Source organism: Nomascus leucogenys, chromosome 24 (assembly GCF_006542625.1).
Source record: "Nomascus leucogenys isolate Asia chromosome 24, Asia_NLE_v1, whole genome shotgun sequence".
Taxonomy (NCBI): Eukaryota; Metazoa; Chordata; class Mammalia; order Primates; family Hylobatidae; genus Nomascus; species Nomascus leucogenys.
Window position 1 is genome coordinate 4557064 of NC_044404.1, and position 18559 is coordinate 4575622.

At 61.9% G+C, this 18559-nt stretch overlaps 1 protein-coding gene across 1 annotated transcript in view; it reads left to right on the top strand.

Annotated features, from left to right (window-relative positions):
* The window catches only part of TP73 (tumor protein p73), an 82631-nt gene that overhangs the window by 36525 nt on the left and 27547 nt on the right, over positions 1 to 18559 (top strand). Inside the window, exon 4 of the mRNA XM_030805897.1 lies at positions 17382 to 17624. Within this exon, the coding sequence (XP_030661757.1) occupies positions 17382 to 17624 (243 nt within the window). The remainder of the gene's footprint in view (positions 1 to 17381; positions 17625 to 18559) is intronic.

The window sequence follows — 18559 nt, forward strand, 5'->3', positions numbered from 1 at the left end:
CACTGGGATCCCCACAGCCTGGCCCAGACGCTAAGGGTGGAGAGATGCAGGGTCTCAGGCGCCATGCCCTGGGCATGGGTTGGGCTCATGCTGAAAGCAGCCTGGCTGTCTTCCCTCCTCACGTCCTTCCCCTTGGTGCTCTCCTTTTGGCTATTTATAAAACCATCAGGCTGGCCCCCTGCATGGGACTCGCCTGAGTCTCCTTTTCAATCCATCATTCCCTTTGGCAGGCGAGGACACGGCCTGCAGAGGCTGGGAATGTGCCCTGTGGGGGTGGGGAGCGGAACCCAGGCCCTGCCTCGGCCCGGCTCTGAGTGTCTCTCCATCCCTGGGGAGCCTGCCCCCAACCCAAGAGGGGTCCCAGGCTCAGAAGCAGAAGGCACCCCCACCCCCAGGGCATCCCCCATCCCAGCAGGAGTCTCCTGAGGCTCACCCTGGGCTCTCCTGCAAGGAGGCTGCTGCTTTCCCCAGAACCTCCAGTCTGGTCCCCAGCCGACCCCCTGCAGGGGGCTTCCCAGAGACGCCCTTCCTGAACCTGATCTACCAAACAAAACTGTCTTTTTCTCAGTTTTCTCCTCCTGAATGCTGCCGCCCTGCCTGTTGGAGGCTGAGATCCTCAGCCACAGGAAGAGATGGGCGTCCAGGACTCACCTGCTGCCCCCCGGCCCCAGGGCCCTCAGCTGGGCTCTCCAGGCCCCAGCCCCTTGGGGCACAGCACCTGGAATCGTCCTTTCGTCCTCAGCCCGGCCTGCTGGTGGGGCAGAGCGGGTCCCCAGGGCTCCTCAGGCAGCTGCATCGAAACCTCCCCTGCCCTCACCCAGCTCTGCCCGCTCTCCCCGGGGGTGGGGGTGGGGGTGGGGCGCGATGAGGCCCCTGCCGGCTCTCGGTGGGGACGACAGGGAAGAAGGAAGTGGGGAGATGGAGACAAGAAAAAGCAGGCAGGTGGTTTGGGATTTGGCAGGAAAAGGTTGGAAGGAAAGGGGAAAGAGTCTCCGCGTGGAATTCTCAGCTCCTGTGGATTTCTCAGCCCTCGTGAGAGCCACGGTGCCCTGGGGACCGGAAGTGTGGGTCCGCAGGCCCCAGTCCCTGGGTTCGTCTGAGCGTGGATGCTCTGCTGGCTTCCAGGGGGCCTCGGGCCCCTCTGCCAGGGGCAACTTTGTACCCAAGACAGCTGAAATACAGTGGAAATTCAGACGGCCCAACAGGGAGTGGCAGTCACCTCGGAGGCCCCACTAGGCGGGTGCAGGGCACCACTGCAGAGCCCCTCACTGGCTGTGCCAAGGCCATCCACGCCTGTAGTGGGCCCCACTGCCAGGCTGTTCTTTGGCAACAGTGGCTTGTCCCTGTTTCCTGGGGGCTTGGCCAGTGCCAGGGTGGGCTCCAAACACACGGCTCTGGGCTCTTGGACTCACCCCTGCTTTGGGCAGGCAGTGGAAGGCAGGCCCCACAAGAGCTGCTCACTCCCATCACCCGTCTCCCTCGGGGGTCTAGGGTTGCAGCCTCCCGTGAGCCCCTCCTCTCCATGCAGCCCTTGGACTGGTCCCGGTGGACCACCGAGTTCCCCGCGTAGGGGGCAGATGCGCCCTGCCTGGGTGCCAAGGGAGGTGACACCATCTCTCCCCTTTGGGGTGGCCCAGCCTTGCCTACCGTGATCTCCAGGGCCGGGGCTCAGCCCTCATGCCTGGGAACAGAGGCTGCTTTACGTGGTGAGGGCCTGGGGCCCCCTGAGCCTCACCCAGGCAGGCAGCATCTCGGAAGGAGCCCTGGTGGGTTTAATTATGGAGCCGGCGCTGACCGGCGTCCCCGCCCTCCCTGCGCAGCCTCCTTGGTGCGGTCCAACACATCACCGGGCAAGCTGAGGCCTGCCCCGGACTTGGATGAATACTCATGAGGAATAAAGGGGTGGGCCGCGGGTTTTGTTGTTGGATTCAGCCAGTTGACAGAACTAAGGGAGATGGGAAAAGTGAAAATGCCAACAAACGACCCGCATGTTCCCCAGCATCCTCGGCTCCCGCCTCCCTAGCTGCAGAGCCTCTCCCCCTCGGTCCACGCTGCCGGGCAGCCACGACCCTGACCCTTCCCCTCGGGCCGCCCAGATCCATGCCTCGTCCCACGGGACACCAGTTCCCCGGCTTGTGCAGACCCCCCGGCGCCTACCATGCTGTACGTCGGTGACCCCGCACGGCACCTCGCCACGGTAGGTGTGACACGCCCTTCACAGGATCTCTTCGGGGACTTTGCAGGGGATTTTGCTGCGGTGGAGGGTTCAGAGGGGCATCCTTCTGCCTGCCTTCCTGGCCCAGCGTCTGCTGCCAGTTGGGGTGAGCAGAGGTAGGAAGGGAGGCGTTGAGGGGCTAGAGGCAGGTCCCGGGCATGGAGGCAGGGCAGATTCGGGCTCCAACAGCCTGTGCCCACCTGCTGGGCAGAGACCCGCAGCCAGGGAGAGGAGGCCAGGTCCGCGCCTATGGGGCTGCTGGTGTTTTTGCCTCGTGCGCGGGGGTCTCTGATGCTCCTTGGCTTTGGGGCTGGCGGCTCGGTCCAGGCTCAGAGTTTCCGAGCTGCCCTGCCCCGCCCCAGCCTCCAGGAGCTCAGTGCACCCTAGAAGTCATCTTTGCTCCTGGGCTTGGGTGTGAAGCTGCCCCCGCCCTCACCAGGGAATTTGCTCATTTGACAGCGGTGGCAGACGGTGCTTCTTGTCAGTCCCACGGGCTCTTCTTGGTGTGGGTCTGAGCTCCAGGGCCAGGACCTGTGGCAAACTGGGCTTGAGGCCTCTTGCGCCACCCGCCCCCTGCAGTGGGCTGCTGGCTTGGTGGAGCGGAGGGAAGGGCCTGCAGCTTGTGGTTGGCCCCTGCAGCCTGAGCCCCCGGGGACCTGGCCTCACTTCCAGACTTGCCAGGTCCCTGGGGGCCAGGCAGGCACCAGCTGCTAATTGAGAAGGTGGAAGGCTGGGCACAGCTACTCCATGTGGGGCCGTTCCTCCTCCCAGGGAAGCAGACAGCTGGGGCCATGGGTACCTGTGCCACACGGGAAACTCAGCCATGGGCAGGGGGCAGTGGGCAGATAGGCAGAGTTCAAGTGCCCCCAAGCTCTGCTGGCACTGGGATGCAGAGGCACAAAGATCTGGGGATGGATGCTTTGGAGCCGTGGGCTCCAGGCAGTGTGACCAGGGTGTGTGTGACAGCGATGTGTGTGAGTGTGCACATCAGTGTGCATGTGGCGGGTGGGTATTGGTGTGCGTGTATGTATGGGTCTAAGTGTGGATGTGCATGCAGTACGCAGGCAAGGATATGTGCAGATGTGTGTGTGTTGTTATGGGTGTGTATACAGGCTGGTGTGTGTGTGTACACGTGCTTGCATATGTGTTGTGGTGTGTGTACGTGTGTGTACACGTGTGCAGATTGGTACTGCAGGCGTGATTGTGTGATTTGGGTGGGTAGGTGCTCATGTGTGTCCGTGTGTGTGTTGTGATGGGTACATGTATGTCTGTGCCTGTGGCTGTGTGTTCCCAGGCAAGGCTTTGAGAAGAGAGGCAGTGTGTGTGTGGCCCAGAGGGTGAGTGAGGGTGTGGGTGACCCAGCCCCACAGCCTGTCCAGATGCTGGGTCCATGCACAGGAGTCTGGTGGCACCATGGCCTCTCCACATGCCTGCGTGATCTTTTTATCAGAAACCCAGTGCTGGGACTGTAGCCCAGAGCGGGAAACGGCTACATCAGGCATGGGGTGTCCCTCTCTCCCTTGTCTGGCTGTCACCCAATTGTTCATTGATACGTGTATCCACCAACACGTTGCCATTAGAAACGCACGGCAGGCCTGGGGCTCCTGCGGGGGCAGCCTTGTACCCCCAGACTCTCGATTGAGGAGGTGCGTGAGCCGGGAGGGGCTGTCTCCTGGCTGCTGGACCGCCTGGAACCCAAGGTGGAGCCAGAAGCCTCGGGTGGAGAGGCCAGTGTCGCTGCCTGGCCAGCCAAGAAGCCTGGGGACCGGGGGGACTCTAGTACAATCTTTTCCCTTGAATGGAGCAGATGTCGCCATGTGACTCACCCTCTGGGGGGACTCCACCAAGGTTGAGTATGCGGTCGCACAGATGCCATTCCCGGGAGGGGTGGGGAGGTGGAGCCCTGCTGCCCTGGCCTGCAGACCCTCACTGCCTGCAGGAGCTGCTGTTGTCCACTCGGCTGCTGCTGCCTGGTGCCCTGGGCATCAGTAATGGCCAGCTGTGCCATCACCGTTTCTTTTTAGACCAAGGATTACTGTGGTTCGTTCGCTCATTTGTTCATTCATTCGTCCCATCAGCAAGTGTCAACTGGGCACGTTTGTGTGTTAGGATGAGTGCCAGGAGCAGGTGGAGGCAGTGCCCAGAGCCAGCCGTGTCTCCAACACCTCTTCCCTCTCGGGGGGAGGTGGGCTAGGCTGGGCCATCCTAATGGACTGAGTAGTGACTCAGTTTCCCTGTTTCTGTGCCAGAGAGAGTATTCATGACCTCGTCTTACTGCAGGAACGTGTTTTGAGACAGAAAATGGTATTCAGCCCAAAGGGTTTTAAACCCAAATTGAGCGAATAGAGTTGTAGGCTTTGTGAGGCCCTGGTTATTCCTATCAAAGTACAGCGGGTGCTCCGGAGCCCGCTGGGCCAGCCTGGCCCTGGGAAGAGGCCTCTGGGTTGCAGGACACTGTCTGAGCCCCCAGCTGGGCCCGCCAATTGCCCCCAGCCTGGCACAGGGTTCCAGGTGTTGGCTTGGGGTCTGTCTCTCTGGCACCTGCCAGCTGAGTCTTTGGGCAGTGACACTGCTGTCTGAGCCTCAGTCTCCTCAATGATCAGGATGGTGTTCACCGTAGCTGCTCGGCTGTGGGGCCCAATGGGAGCCACTGGCTACTTGCTGCAGATGGGGACGAGGGAGGCCTGGCCTGGAGAGCTGCAGCCTCAGCCCCTCCTCCCGCAATCCCAGCCATGCAGCCTCAGCCCCTCCTCCCGCAATCCCAGCCATGCTCTTCACTTGCTTCCCACACTGTCCTTCCACATGGGGGACTGGATAACCCCGTGGTGGCTCTGGCCAAACAAGGCCACGTTCTGAGTCTGATTGGGTTGATCAATGCCCAACCCCGAGGTGGACACAGAGACCTTACCCACTTCTGCCTGTAGCAAGGAAGGAGCCGACGGCTGGACAAGTGGGGCCCCTCTAGAAGAGGCTGAGCGCTGGAGACGCTGGAGCTGGGCACCGTCCACCAACACCCGGGAGTCTCCCTGACTTCCCGGATGTCCAGCTCATGGCCCCTTGCCCCCCACTTCCTCCTGGGGCCGCTGTTCTTCAGCTTTAGGGTCTCAGGAGGTTAGCCAGGGTGATGGGAGACACCCCTAGCTCTCCTGCGCCCTCTGTATGGAGGGGCTTGAGCCTGTCTTGCCGCAGGGCCTGGGCTGTGCACCCTTGGGCCTGGCCTGTTCCCGCCCTGCCCCCCCGCATGGTGGGCATCCATGTGTTGCAGGAACGTGGCCACCCCCGTGCCGAGGAGCAGCATGGGCGGGTCTGGAGCCCGTGTGCCCCATGGAGCCACTGTCCACTCTGTTCCTCCAGAAAGTGAAGCCTCTGGGTGGGACAGGCCTCCAAGACAGGGCTCTGGGGCAGGGGGAAGCCAATCGGTGCAGCAAGCTGCAGTTACTAGGCACCTACTGTGTACGCAGGGCTGTGGAGCCAAGGGACGCAGCTGGCAGACTTTCTGGGAGGGCCCCCAGCTGCAGTGCTCAGGATAGACCACAGGGGGGCAGGGCCGAGGTCAGGAGCCGCCTGCAGGCTGGGACGATCCAGGGAATTGGGCAGCCCCGCTGGCCAGGTGATACGACACAGTAGGATTCTGGGCAAGATTTGCTGATGGGCTGGATATGAGGGGAGGGGTTGGGGGACCCCAAGTTTTCTGCCCTGAGATTGGTAGAACTGCAGTAGGGCAGGGGTGAAAACGCCGCGGTCAGCCGTGGCTGTGGCAATGGCCGTGGCCGTGGTTGTGTTGGAGACGCGCGGCAGCCATTGCATAGCTGAGAAGGAGCCGCATGCAGGGAGGAGGACGATAAGCGAGCAGTTCCCAAAGCCCCATGAGGGAGGGGTTTCCAGTGGTCCTGGGGCCTGAGAAGTGTGACCACCTGGTGGCTCAGACCTGTGTGCATCAGAGGAGGTGGTGGGTGGTGGTCAGGCGTAGGGTGGAGTTTGAAGGTGACCTTAGAGGAAGAGCAGGGGAGGATTCCAGAAAGATGCTGAGGTTCCATTTGCAGCCTTGCAGGAGGCTCTGCTGCTCCCCAAGGCAGGAAAGGCCGGCAGGGTCCGGATGGGAGGTGGGTAAGGAGTTGGGGCCACACTGGCAGGAGCAGCCATGCGGACACTCAGTTGCTGGTGTGGGCAGGCAGGCTGTGGAGACGACCTCTAGGGAGTCCTGGGCATGGGTGCTTACAGTCAGGGCTCTGGGGGATCTGCACGGAGGCAGGGAGAGACAGCGGCTGGAGCTGAGCACTGGGCACTGTGACATCCGAGATACCAAGCAGAGGGGGAGATGCGGAGGGGCAGCCTGGGAGGCCAGGAGAGACCAGGCACAAGGGGCCGGCCGGGAGAACAGAAAAGGGATTGGGGCTTGGCAACCCAGAGGCTGCTGAGTTCCCATGGTTTGGAGAGGGCAGGGCCCAACTGGGAATGGCTCATGGGATTGCTGAGCATGGCCCAGGGAGCCCCCAGCATCCTCTCCAGGCCTTGTGTCATGAAAGACCCCGAGCAGCGGTGGGGCTCAGGCCATCTGGGGCTAGGGGAGGGACCAGTTGTCCTAACTGGAGATCCAGGGATCAGAGGAGCCACCCCACTCAGCCGCCCGCTGTGCCTAGTGCACGCCCGCCTCCGGCCCCCCTGCCACCCTCGGCCAGCTGCTATTTCTGTCTCCCTCATTCTGTCCCCCATTGGGCCTCCCCACAATCACCAGCCTAGTGTGACCTCAACTTGCTAAACCCAAACCGAACTTATCTTCCCCTGAGGGGGGACGGTGCCGCGTCTCAGCCAGCAGGAAATCCACTCTCCCCTTTGCTCAGGCCAGAGCCCTGGAGGCACTCTCCATGCCTGAGGTCCTGTGAATCCCGCCTGCAAATGTGCCCGGGGCCCCTGCGCGGCCTACCGTGCACCCTACCGTGCACCCTACCGTGCACTCGCGGCCCAGCTCGCACCTGCTGCTCAGACACATCTCACAATTGCTGCCTTTGCTGATGCCCGCTCTGTGTTCTCAACACCAGAGCCAGAGGGAGCACTTTGCAGCCCCGGGCGTCTCTGCTGAGCTCCGACCACCTCTCCTGCTGTCCCCCCGGGCTCTGTCTCTTCCTGGCTGCAGGCTCTCTGCCCTGCTGGTCCCCAGCCTGGAAACACCCCCAGGCCCACCCAATACCTGGGGCGGATCTTTCCCTTCCTGCAGGGCCGCCTTCACCTTTTCCCGAGCCCGTCCTTGCCTGGACGCCAGCCCTGGCCCCTGTGCCTGGCTCTGTGTTTCTGAGACCACTTTTGATGCCAGGACCCTGCACGCGCGCTGGCTGGTTTGTTTACTGTCATCAGCATGGAGGGCCGGGGCCGTGTCTCGTGCTGGCTGCCGTCTCCCTGCACCTGGGAGGGTGCCAGGATGTCAAGCCTAGGAAATGGGTGTGAAGAGGAGACCTGCCTTTGCAGGAGCCGACCGAGGCCAGTGCACTGGGCGGGACCCTCTGTCACTCCTGAGCCCACTAACTGGGGAGGGGACAGGCAGAGCAGGGCTGGGCGATTGCTGAGCAAGCATGCTGCTGTCTCTCAGGCTCTGGGGCCTCTGCCCTCTGCCTCGATGACCCCCCACAGCCGTCCTGGACTGCCTTCTCCACCTTTGGGCTCCTGCTCCAATGTCTGCTTATCACCGAGGGCCATCGGAGGTGGCGCGCCCCGTGACTGCCTCCCCCTCCCTGTACCCTGCACTGCACCTCTCATAATTCAAGTTCTCGGCTCAGCCACCCATTCTCCGCTCAGCCACTAATGTGTGCTGGGAGGGGTCCAGGAAGCCCTGCTAAGCACCCGTCAGTGTCTCCAGCACAGCAGGAGGCTGTTACAGGTGGCGCCTAATTCACATCTGCAGGACAGGTGGATGGATGGGCAGACAGATGGGCAGGGGCGTGTGTGCAAGGACACAGGATGTCAGGGCTGATACCTGGGTTGGGCTCTGGGGTGCTGGCAGCAGGGTTCAGAGAGGGGAGAGAAGCGTGTGTGAGCTGTGCCTTCCCCCTCGTCTTCCCAGGCACTCGGCACTCTGGGTCGGAGGGCCTGGACCAGCCCGTTTCCAGGTGGTTAAATTAAGTCTGTGCATCCTGTTGGCCACCTGCCTCTCATAGGCAGCAGCACAGGGCCTGATGGGGATACGGCCTGGATACCCCACTGGGGCCTTCCGCAGACACTCAGAGTCCAGGCTGCCCCTCGCCACGACCTGGAAGGGAGGGGCTGGTGGGCCAGGCCTCTGGAGGAGGCCTCTCAGGGGAGGCTCTGAGTGGGATCTGGGAGGCAGGGGCAGAAGCTGAGGGACGTGGAGAAGGGTCTGGGGGAGGAGGCAGCAGCACCGTGAGCGGACTCTGGGGCAGTTAGCAGGTGGAAGGCAGTGAGGGTTGAGGAGAGGGTGGGACGAGGCCCTTGCACCGGGCCACAGTGGGCAGCTCAAATGTGGGTCCATGGAGGCCCGGGGGGCACCAGGCTACCCTGGAGTCATCTGAAGTCACCTGGGAGTGTGGAAGGACACGCATCTGCAAGGCCCCTGTGTGGCGCTAAACACAGAGTGGGTGCTGCAGATGGGCTCAGCCGCTGCAGGCAGGTGCAGGCAGGAGAGCAGCGGTGGCCCTGGGCCTCACAGTCCTGCAGACACACGTCTGGGCAGCCGTGCGGGGCTTCTGGGGGCGCATTTCTCGGTGTGAGGTGTGGAAAGTTCCACATGGCCCTGGCATGGGATTGGGCAAGGCCTTGCCTCAGCCCCGGGTGAGAGCACAGGGTACTGTGGGTGAGAGCAGAGGGTGCTGTGTGCACATTGTCGGGAGAGGGAGGCTTCCCCCCGGGCGCATGTCGAATCTTGTTGGCATTTCCATCCGTTTAATCACGGGCTCCGGGAGATGCTGTGGGAAGTACCGGCGGGACGGAGGTCTTGCCCCAGTGGGATGGGCTCTCTCCCTCCGAAGCCCAGGCTGCTTGTCAGTCACTCACCCCTGGGCGAGGTTGGGGCCCAAGTTCAGACATGCCCGTGAGAGATCAGGGAGTTTGAGGAGCTGCATACTCTCAAAAAACCACAGTAGTCTGGTCTCAATATTCTCCAGGGAGCGGGGACATGGACCTCCTTGCTGTACAAGAGCTGGGGTCACAGCTCAGAGCCCCTGTCCAGGCTGGAGGGAGGAGAAGACCAGGAGGCCAGAGGGAGGCCAGCTGACCCCTCAGGAGACTCCAGGCAGACCCCAATGCCAGACTCCAGCTCTCAAACATGCTGCCTTCTGGAAACGTCCGTCACGGGCCCACCATGCACCATGCTGTGGCTGCCAGTGGTGGATGAAGAAGAGCATGTCTCTGCCCTGTCTGGAGCTCCCGTCCTAGTTGAACAGAATGAACCAAGAGCGCAGGATAAATGCCGGGCGGGGAGCAGGGACGCTCGGGCTGGGGCAGGAGCTGGAGAGGTGACAGGAGCGAGGGAGGCGGAGGTGGAGGTGGGGAGGGGCCAGCGGGGCATCAGGATTTCAGCTGACGTCCCTGCTGTGCTTTTCCACGTGCCTCCCTCTCTGACTCGGATCCTAACTGATTAGAATCAGAGGAATCTCCGTTTCCACAGAGAAGGGGGACTACATGGCCAGGCCGTGGGCTCGGGCCCCAGTCTTCTGATCTCCGCCAAGCCCAGGGCCCCAGGAAGTGGCCCCATCCTTGGGAGCTGTCCTGGCCTCAGCTCCCAAGGATGGGGTCCCTTGGGAAGCTGTCATTGCTGTCTAAGGGGCAGGAGCTCCATCTTTCGTGCCTCTGCACTTGTGGCAGAGACAAAGATTTCCGAATGAGCATTTGTGCCCCGCCCTCCCCACCACCCCTGCCAGGCCCAGTGCAGGGACCAGGCTGGAGGTGCCTTCCCCGCCCCACATCTCCTCCGCCGGAGGAGTCAGCTGAAACCATGGCCTTTGGAAATGTGGCCAGAGTCATTGTGAATTTTGCTGGCAGGTTTCTCTGTTATCATTTCCACTAAAAAATACGTTCCGTTCTGGACAGTACCACATCTGTCCTCTGTCATCCGATGGCACAGTTGTGACCTCCCATGCCTTGCTTTGTGTTCTGTCTTAATATCCTGGGCCCTGATAAAAGGCACTGTGGATACCGGGAAGTGAGAGGGGTGGACTAGGGGGAAACAGGGACACAAACTTGAAAAAGATTTATTTCCCACCTACTTGTAAAAAAAATCACTCAAATGCCCCACGCCTGTCATCCCAGCACTTTGGGAGGCTGAGGTGGGCAGATCACCTGAGGTCAGGAGTTTGAGACCAGCCTGGCCAACATGGTGAAACCCCGTCTCTACTAAAAATACAAAAATTAGCGTCTGTAATCCCAGCTACTGGGGAGGCTGAGGCAAGATAATCGCTTGAACCCAGGAGGTGGAAGTTGCAGTGAGCCGAGATCCCACCACTGCACTCCAGCCTGGGCGACACAGTGAGACTCCGTCTCATAAAAAAAAAAGTCGCTTGAGACGGTTTACATGTTTTAAACAGTCAACAGGTGCAATGGAAATCTTTTAACAAAACCACAAAATCCAACTTAATCTGAAGTAGGAGGGAACCCATGGGGCGGGAGGGTGACGGTGGGGCCCAGCTCCCCTCCAGCTCCTGGCCGGTGAGGACAAAGAGTCTTTCAAGGGGCTGTCCCCACCCCCCACATTCTGGGGAAGGCAGCCTGGACCCTGGGCACTGTCTGGGCTTGGGGCTGTGGCTGACATGGCGGGCGGTAGCACACCGTGGCCACTTCCCGCAGTTGGATGGCCTGCGTGGATTTCAGGGTCTGTTTCATCCAACCAAGAGTTTCTGGATGTCCTGTCGGTACTGGCTATCTGGACACCTCAGGGAACAGGAGAGACCCCGACCCCTGTGAGCACCTGCCCCCGAGAGCACCTGCCCTTCCCCATCTGTCCCTGTGCCCAGGGCTTAGCGACTGTCCTCTGAGTAGTGAATCTGGATTCCCGTCCCTGTTCCTCGGTGGAGCCTGCCCAGCCGCAGTTCCTCCTGGCTGGGTTTTTGTGCCAAGGCCTGGAGGTCATGCCTCATGCATGGGAGCTTCCTGGACGTTGGTTCCAGGAGGGCTCCCGGGCGAGAGTCGCTTCCGATGAAAAGTCTCAGGTTACCGTATTTCTGGACCCTCTTGATCCCCACAACCATCCTACGAAGTCCACGTTGATTTCATTTTTGTTTTTTTCGAGACAGAGTCTTGCTCTGTCACGCAGCCTGGAGTGCAGTGGCATGATCTCAGCTCACTGCAACCTCTGCCTCCCAGGATCAAGCAATTCTCCTTGCTCATCCTCCCAAGTAGCTGGGATTACCGGTGCCCACTACCACGCCCAGCTAATCTTTTTTTGTATTTTTAGTAGAGATGGGGTTTCACCATATTGGCCAGGCCAGTCTTGAACTCCTGACCTCAGGTGATCCGCCCGCCTCGTCCTCCCAAAGTGCTGGGATGACAGGCATGAGCCATCACGCCTGGCCAGTACACGTTGATTTCATCCCCACTTTGCAGATGAGAAAACAAAGACCTGGGGAGGTGGAGCGATGGGCCAGGTCACACAGGTGGAGCTGAGACTTGGCCCCAGGACTCCTGACCTCAGAGCCCTGCTTGGCCCCCCTGGGTCCCTGGGCAGTCTCTCCTGCCCCTCTCCTGGGTGGGCAGAGAGGCCTGGTTCCCAGGATGGTGGCACAGGGGCATCAGTAGACCCAGAAGACCCTGCTGTTCTGGGATGGGCAGCCCTGGCCACCACTTCCTGCCCACCTTGTGGGAACCCCCAGACCTCAGCCATCACCGTCCCCAGCTTGGCTGACGGTAGGTGCTGGGGCTTGGATTGAGGTGTCCAGCCAGTGGGACAGGGGCTTCAGGGCTGGGCTGAGCTCTGGCCTCCCCCACACTGCTCCCCTCTGCTCTCAGACAGGCAGGCCAGGGGGCAGGCGGGACCCTCCACAGCCCTCCTGGAGGGGGCCCAGCTACTGGGTGGCCTCTCACTCTCTGACCGCTCATTTTGGAGCAAGGTCACTGGCCTGCTGCCACCCCAGGGGCATGGGTGGATCAAACCAGTGAGGTCTGGGAACTGTGTTGATATCTGTGACTGGCCAAGGCTAGAGAGCAGCCCCATTTACCACTGCCTGCTGCCCATGCGCCAGCCCCCAGCCCTCAGCCCAGAGCTAATCTCCAGCGCAGGTGCACCCAGGGAGGTCCCCAACCCATCTGCAGGGAGGAGAGATGAGGCCTCCTGGGTGGGTGGGTGGGTGGGTGAGGGCTGCAGTATTTGCCCTGGCAGAGCACTCCTGCCCCGCAACAAGGCCCTGGGGCCCCAGCAGGGCCTGGTGCGTCCACGGCCTGGAGGCTGGCGGGAAGGCCACCCGCTGGCTCCCTGGCTCCCGCGCACTCCTTGGGTCAGGCCCAGGAGCCCTGCACACACATGTAGGCACTTGTGGCCGCCGCGGGCCGGGCGTGTCCTAATTAGCCCACTATCTTGGGAGCTCTTGTTGAAAGCAAAACAAACCAAAAAAGTCCTGGTTTTGCCCGGGTTCCTCCCCGCGGCTTCCGGGGGCCCTCTGGTTGTGGGAGACCCCGGGCTCCTGTGCAGGCCTGTGTTAGGTTCAGGGTTCCCCGTTTCAGCAGCTTGACCCGGGGCAGGAGCCAGGCCCCAGGCAAAGCTCCTTGCCGCCAGGCAGGAAGCGAAAGGGAAGACCAGAGTCCTCCGAGCCAGGTGGAGGGGCTTGTGGAGGATGCCTGGGGAGGCCTAAGGGGGAGGTCAGAGACCCAGAAAGCCCCCCACACTCCCCAGATGCTGCGTTCCCAGCTGCCCTCAAAGCTGCAGCTGCAAAGACTCTGCCACCCACTGGGGGTGCGACAGGGGCGGTGACCACAGGCAGGGCCAGCGTGCAGGGAGAGAGGTCCCCTGGAAGCAGGAGGAGAGGACAGCGTCCCCTGGGCAGAGGACAGGCCCAGTAACCCTGGGGAGGAGGGGGCTTCAGAGGCCCCCACCCCGTGTCACTCAGCCTGAGGATGAGAGGGAACCAGAGGGAGAGGCGGACATCGGGGCCCTGCCCGGGAAAGCCCTGCTAAGGGAGCCTGCCTGGGGCCCCGGGCCACAGAGGACGGCACCGAGAGGGCTTCAGGCCTGCCGTCCGGACACTTATCCACTAATTAGGATTCCCGCGTGGGGCCGCCTGCCGCAAGGGCCTGGCTCACTCCCGCTGGGCTGTGCTAGGCACAGAGATCCTATCAGCTCTTCTCCTCTTGCCTCAATGACTAATTCCTTGGCACCTTCCTCAGATCATTCAAGAATGTGGACAAGTTAAAATATGAACCACGTTGTCGTGGGTCTGCATCCTGCTTCTCCCAAACAAGGGAGGCGCGGGCTTTTTGCCCCACTGGCTGTCCTGTTCTCAGGGATGGAGCAGGGATGGGAGTCGGGCGGGGGGACCCTGGGGCCTGCCCTTGCCTGCCGTCCTGACCTGAGAAGCCTCAGCTGGGCAGCCCTTGAGCCGCGGGATGTTCTTGCCCGGGGGACTCAAATGAGTCAGGAGTAGGGAAGTCCTACATCCCCGAGGCCATCCCAGGGCCCAAAACAGGGAAGACCCTTCCAGGAAGGCCACCGCTGGTCGCCTGGAAGAGAGACGGCACCACGGAGAGGGGAGGGTGGGCAGGCTGGCACCCGGTACCCGGTGATGGGAGGGGCCAGCTCATGTCCCACACTCACTCCTGGGCAGCTGGACTGGGGGAGCCGTCCTGCATTTGTTTGTTCGTTTGTTCTGCCAGCTCGCTTGTTCAGCGAGCCTCTCAAGCAGCCACTCTGTAATGGGAGCACTGACTGAGGGTGTCGGCTCCGAGCCGTGTGCGTAATTCTGCTTTTTCTAGTAGCCGCATTCAAAAAGGTGGAAAGGAACTGGCGGAAGTCATTTAATTATTTCCTGTATTCACCCCTAACTGTGATCGTTTCAGCTTGTAATCAACAGGAAATGGTGAGTGAGGTGTTTTCCATTCTTTCCGTGGTCCTGAGCCCTTGGAATTGGGGTGCGCTCCTGCACTGGGCTCAGCTCCATCCACATTTCACACACCCCAACCCTGTGTGGCCAGTGGCCACTGTATCCAGGATCCTTGTGGGTTCACAGTCGAGTAGGGGAGACAGAAACCTTGGGGGACATGCGAGCCTGCCCTTCCGGAGAATGGCTATAAAGATGCTCAAACTGGGCGATGAAAGAGAACACCTGAGGCCTGGGGGCTGCTTCTGCCAGTGTGGCCAGGGCTGACCCCTCGGAGCAGTGACCTCTGAGCCCAGACAGGGCTGATGAGGAGTCGTGTGCAGACCACAAGTGGAGGCTTCCAGGCAGGGCCTGGGCCTGGGGTCATGAGCAGTTCTCAGACACCTCGGAGGCCTCTTGGGCCTTGGTGAGGAGTCTGGGAGCTGGGGACTCTGGAGCCGGGCCTGGGCTGTGCGGCCAGAGCCTGGCACTGCCCCGTGTCACCCCCACCATCACCCAACCTCCCATGTGTGTAGCTGAGACAGGGGTCCATCCTCTGTGCCAGGAGCCTACTGGCAGCTCGCCGGTGCCCAGGGTGGCACCCAACCAGACACCAGGAGAGGCAGGAGTGGCCTTTCTACATCTTTCTCTGAGGGGGGCAGTGGCTGCTTCCCCAGACCCCCTCACAATAGCCCAGGAGCCAGGAGAGGCGAGGGTCACCCTTCCCTGGGATGTTATGTTTTGTTTTGTTTTTTGAGACAAAGTCTTGCCCTGTCTCCCAGGCTGGAGGGCAGTGGCGTGATCTTGGCTCTCTGCCGTCTCGGACTCCTGGGCTCAAGAGATCCTCCTGCCTCTGCCCCCCAGAATGCTGGGATTACGGGCGTCCCACCGTGATGTTTTTAACCTGGCACCATGGCTCATCCACGTGGCAGTGTGTGGGAGCTTCCTTCTGTCTTATGGCCGAGGAAGAGGCCACTGTACAGACACACTGTTCCTTTATCCATTTGCCACTCAGTGGGCCCTGGGCTCCCGGGAAGGACCTGTGCTGCGGGAAGTTAGGAAGGTTGTGGGCAGCGCGACAGACCAGGAAGGAGGCTGCAGTGGTGCCGGAGAGGTGGGCAGGGCCCGTGCTGCAGGGGGTCCCCGTTCCATTGGTGGGTGGGCTCCCCAGGTTGACAGTCCACAGCCAGCTTCATGGTGCCAGATGATGGCAGCTTCAGCCGAGGCCTCGTGCCAAGACCCTTGCAGTGGAGCCAGGGCACAGGTTGCCCCTGGCAGCTCAGGCCTGCTGGGGCTGTTGGCTGTCCTGGGCTGGAGCACGCAGGGAGAGCGCCTGCCTGGCCTTTGGTGGCCCTGGGAACAGTGGTGGTGATGGCTCTGGCGAGCGGCAGTCCCCTGCCTCCTGCCCCTCCGGCATCCCAGGCTGAGCTGCCTCCACATTGGATGGCACTCAGTGGAGGACTCAGTAGAGGACTCAGAGAGGACGCAAACTCTGGACTTGCCTGGTGTCCTTCTCCATTGGATGCTGGAGAGGCCAGGGGATGCGGCCCTCGTCAGGGACCTAAGTGGATGTGTGTCCTAGGACCTGCAGAGCTGAGGACCTCTCTGGGTCACTAAACCCAACTGCCTCTGATGGAGAAGGCTGAGGTGCAGGAAGGGGCTGAGCCTGGGAGTCCCGGCCAGGCCGCTGCACCCTCGTGTGTGGGCGGTGCACGTTTTGTTTTTTGGATTGGAGGCGGCAGGCTGGTGGGAGGGGAGAGTGCGCTCACAGCACACCACAGCTTCTCTAAAGAGGGGCACAGGGCAGAAGGACCACCCCCCTGCCCGCCTACGCCTGGCTCTGCCCCTTCCTGCCCTGCAATCCCAGTTCACGGTCTGGGGGTCTCAGCCTGCACCTTGCTGACTGCTGGTGACCTTTGTGCCATCTGCTGGGGCCACTGGATCACTGGGGTCAATCGTTTCCCCAGCCCCATAGCTCAGTTTCCTCATCTGTAAAATGGGGACAATCACGGTGCCCGCCACAGGCCCAGGGAGAGGCGTAATAGGGACAATCACGGTGCCGGCCGCAGGCCTGGAGAGAGGGGTAATAGGGACGATCACGGTGCCCGCCACAGGCCCGGGGAGAGGGGGGTAAAGCAGTTTGTTTGCGTTGAGCCTCGGGGGTCACAGGGAAAGAGCTGTTTATACATCTGCAGTCTTCCTCCAGCACCCGCCTCTGGATTTGGAAGGAGGGTCTTCCTCGGCGGCCCACCAAGTGAGGTCTGCCCTGCTCTGGGTCTGAGACACCGAGGCCGGACCAGCACCCCCTCCCTCAGCTGGGGCCTCCCTTAAGCTCCTGGTAGAGGCTGATCCATGCTGGGGTCCCGGGAACCCACAGAGGGTGGCGCAGGGGACACACCCACAGGGGTTCCTGTTCCTTGGTGTGTGGTCCTGGCAGGGGAGCTGCGGGTAGGGGCCTAGCGAGAGAACCCCAGGCCAGGGGGCAGCAGGGGTGGGGCTTTGCCGGCCCCTGAGCGTGGAGCGGCCTTTCCAGTGGGGGTGAGGCCATTCACCAAGAGACGAGGCCGCCCACCTGGGAAAATTGGGCTCAGCCATTGAACAGCAGTCCCACCTTATCCCACCACCTAGAGGGCCAGACCTAGTGAGAGCCCGGATCTGGTCTCCAGCACCTCAGGGGCACCCACGCACCCAAGCCCAGGTGTGCGCACCCTGCACTCAGGGCCCACTTGTGCCCAGCCCACCTCCCCCACTGCCTGGCTCCCTGGGGCTGGATCTCCCCACTTTGAGCTGTGAGGTCCAGACCCCGATGCTGCCTGGAGCGTGCAGTGAAGCCCGTGTGGGCATCAGGGCCTGGGAGCCTCCCCCACCCGACACCTCCCCTCCAGGTGTGCAGAGAGTCTATTCCGCCTCATCAACGGCTGGGTGGATCCCCAGAAACCCTGGCACCGGGAGGCTGATGGAGGGGAGGGCGAGGTGAATATGTCAGTTTATCCCAATGCAAGTAGTGGCCTGTTGGGATGGGGGAGAGACCCGGGGAAATATTTGGGATGACTGGAGCCGCTGGCCCTTTAAGGCTCCTGTAACAGGACACCTCCTAGACGGGACAGGACGACTGACTGTGTGTGTTTCCCCCTCCCTCCTCCCCTTTCCCGCGCCAGGCCCAGTTCAATTTGCTGAGCAGCACCATGGACCAGATGAGCAGCCGCGCGGCCTCGGCCAGCCCCTACACCCCGGAGCACGCCGCCAGCGTGCCCACCCACTCGCCCTACGCGCAGCCCAGCTCCACCTTTGACACCATGTCGCCGGCGCCTGTCATCCCCTCCAACACCGACTACCCCGGACCCCACCACTTCGAGGTCACTTTCCAGCAGTCCAGCACGGCCAAGTCAGCCACCTGGACGGTGAGTTCCCCTGGTCCCTGAGGGCTGCGGGCTATGGGCTGGAGAGGAGGTGGCCACGTTCCCCGCACCTCAAGAGGTCTGAGCTCGCCACACTGTCTGCTCAGGGTTCCCACCTGGCCCGGGCCAGGAGGAGCATCGGGCAGGAGGCAGGTCTCAGGGCCGGGCAGTCTGGGTATGCCCACCCCTCTGGACGTGAGTGGCCAGAGCCAGCCAGCCTCCAAAGGGCCACAGAGGGGACGGACTTGGCCCCACTGGTGAGGTCTCTGCCAAGACTGGCCAGCGGCTTCCCCATGCTCAGGTAGGGTCTTTGGTTTGAAATCCTGTCCTGGGCAGAGGCAGGGGCTCTGCTGCCAAGAGTTTTCTGTCCAACACAGGCCCACAGCCCTAGGGTCTGCAGAACCTGCCTTCTCTAGGCAGCGAGACGCATCTGCCGGTGGGTGGATTTGGGCTTTGCTGGCACTGTCTCTGCAGTGTCATTTCCAGGAATTGGCATGCGCCAAGGAGACGGGGTGGAACCACCATGCCAAGGACTCAGGTCTTCACTGTGGTGCCCCTGGGGACAGCCTGGCCCACGGTGGGGATCTTGCTAACTCTGATAACATCACCTGTGCACACGGCCAGTCTCCTCGAGCCAGGCACCATGCTCAGGGCTTTGAGTTGAGCTAACTCTTGCACCCGCCAACAATGCACAGGGCTGACTCCATCACTGCTCCCCTTTTACAGCCAAGGAGGCCGAGGCGTGGGGAGGGAAGTGGTTCGCCCAGAGTTCTGCTCACAGTAAGTGGGGGCAGCCACCTCTGCATCTGTATTCCTAACCACTGAGCTGCCCTGCCCAGATGGCTTCAGGGGAGGGGGTCTGTCAGGAGGGGCAAAGTGAAGGCTGCGTGACCCCAGCCAGGAGTGGAGGGCGTGCAGGGGCTGGGCGGGAACAGCAG